The sequence below is a fragment of the Meles meles genome, chromosome 8 (genome assembly GCF_922984935.1).
Source record: "Meles meles chromosome 8, mMelMel3.1 paternal haplotype, whole genome shotgun sequence".
NCBI lineage: Eukaryota > Metazoa > Chordata > Mammalia > Carnivora > Mustelidae > Meles > Meles meles.
The window spans coordinates 17,373,876-17,375,883 of NC_060073.1; the positions used below are offsets into that span (position 1 = coordinate 17,373,876).

General features: G+C 36.8%; 1 protein-coding gene across 1 annotated transcript; it reads right to left on the reverse strand.

Moving 5' to 3' along the window:
• Positions 1-415: 415 nt before the first annotated feature.
• Positions 416-1,348, reverse strand: LOC123949561 (olfactory receptor 4C16-like). Its single transcript, XM_046017087.1, has one exon. The coding sequence runs from the start codon at positions 1,346-1,348 to the stop codon at positions 416-418; it is 933 nt and encodes a 310-aa protein (XP_045873043.1).
• Positions 1,349-2,008: the final 660 nt, after the last annotated feature.

Genomic DNA, 2,008 nt, shown 5'->3' on the forward strand with positions numbered 1-2,008 from the left:
TCAGACATGATGTGACTGAAGTTTCTGATACAAAGGAAGTCATTTGAAGGAGGAAAAGCTTCCCAGTTTGTGGATATAAGCATATAAAACATGACTTGTAAACAGAGAACACCAGAAATAAATATGAAGAATGGCAGGGAAAACAATAGGTCAAAACCACAGTGATGTTAGGCAGGAAAGAGAGGCAGAGACACAGCAGTGAACATCTAAAGCATGTGTCTTAACATGGCTGTTTGTACCTGGTGCTGTCTCCTCTGTACATGAAAATGACTCAACACTAACCAGTGTACATGTTCATTCTTGAAGGATTGAAATCTCATGTCCACTGATGATGTTAACACCACAATAAAAAGATAAGATTATCAATGGGCTTCTAGGTGAATCTGAACCATGAAGAAAAATTTGAAACACCCATTTATCTTTTGTCATCTAAGATCAACTTCTTTCTCCATAACTTCCTCATGGCATCTTTTACCTCTGCATTCCTCAGTGTGTAAATCAGAGGATTGATCAAAGGTATTCCAAGTGTATAAAACACAGCTATCATCTTATCCATGGGGAAGGTGGTTGCAGGGCGTGTGTATATAAATATGCAAGGACCAAAGAACAAGATGACCACAATGATGTGGGAGATGCAAGTGGAGAAGGCTTTTCTCCTCCCTTTAGCACTGTGGTTTCTCAGAGAACACAAGATAATAACATAGGAGCACATCAGCATGACAAAACTCACTGTACAAATGGCCCCACTATTGGACACCAACAGAAGGTTGATCACATAGGTGTCTGCACAGGCAAGTTTCAATAAGGGTTGCAAGTCACAAAAATAGTGATCAATCACATTGGGACCACAGAAGGGTAAACTCAAGGTCAAAAAAAGCTGAGCTAAAGAATGCACACAGGACCCCACCCAGGCCATAGCCACTAGCACAGCACAGACCCTTCGACTCATGATGGTTGTGTAGTGCAGAGGCTTACAGATGGCCACATAGCGGTCAGCAGCCATGAGGATAAGGATGAAGATCCCCAAGCAGCCAAAGAAATGTAGTGAAAAGACTTGCATCATGCACTCACTGAAAGAGATAGTGGTCTTCCTCAAAAGGGCATCCACAATCATTCTAGGGGCTGTGCAAGTACAGAGGCAGCTGTCAGATAAGGATAGGTGGAAAAGGAAGAAGTACATTGGACTCCCGAGTGTCCGGCTGGTCTTGATAGTAGTAATAATCAGAAAGTTACCCAGCAATGTCCCCAAATAGAAAAACAAGAAAGTGACAAACACTATTTTCTTTCTAATAGGATCCTGGGTCAACCCAAGCAGAATGAATTCAGTGACGTTATTATTCAGTTGCATGATTTCATCAATTAGGAGATACTTGAGTACGAATTTGTTGATCTGCAAAAAATAAAGGAATTAATTCATGGTGTGATGTGTGATTTAATGGAACATTTTAAGCAAACTAAATATTCCTCATCATTAATATTTGGGGATGAGTTTCCACAAGTCACCTCAATAGTTCTTTCCTTCATTTATAATGATCTTTTCATAAGGTCATTATGAGTCTCAACAATCTTGTGAAAGTTATATCTTCTTAGAGCACTCTTCAAATACAATCTTATAGCATTTAAGTGATTATGATTAATTTTGCCAATTAAATGAAAATAAAGTTAAAAATATGGCTCCATTTTATTACTAATGTCATTATTTTTGTATATTTAATATATCTTTGGGCCCATGTTTTGATGGTGTATCACTTGGCATTTTCTATATATTTGACTTCCCTTAGAGATTCATGGTACAAATTAAAAAAAAAAATCACACCTGATTTTTATCCTATAAAGAATGCCTTTTTTATTCATATGTTTATCAGCCTGTATTTGTTATAAACATTTATAGAGTATATTTTTGTATATTTTATATATTATATAAACACATACAAAAGAAATTTATAACTTTATAAATACATAACATGTCCTCTTTGAAAATATCTGCTGCCTGATATTACAGCTTGAG

What these genes read in the sequence shown, in the direction of transcription:
- LOC123949561 (XM_046017087.1), bottom strand. Translation starts at nt 1,348, where the DNA reads ATGCAACTGAATAATAACGTCACTGAATTCATTCTGCTTGGGTTGACC.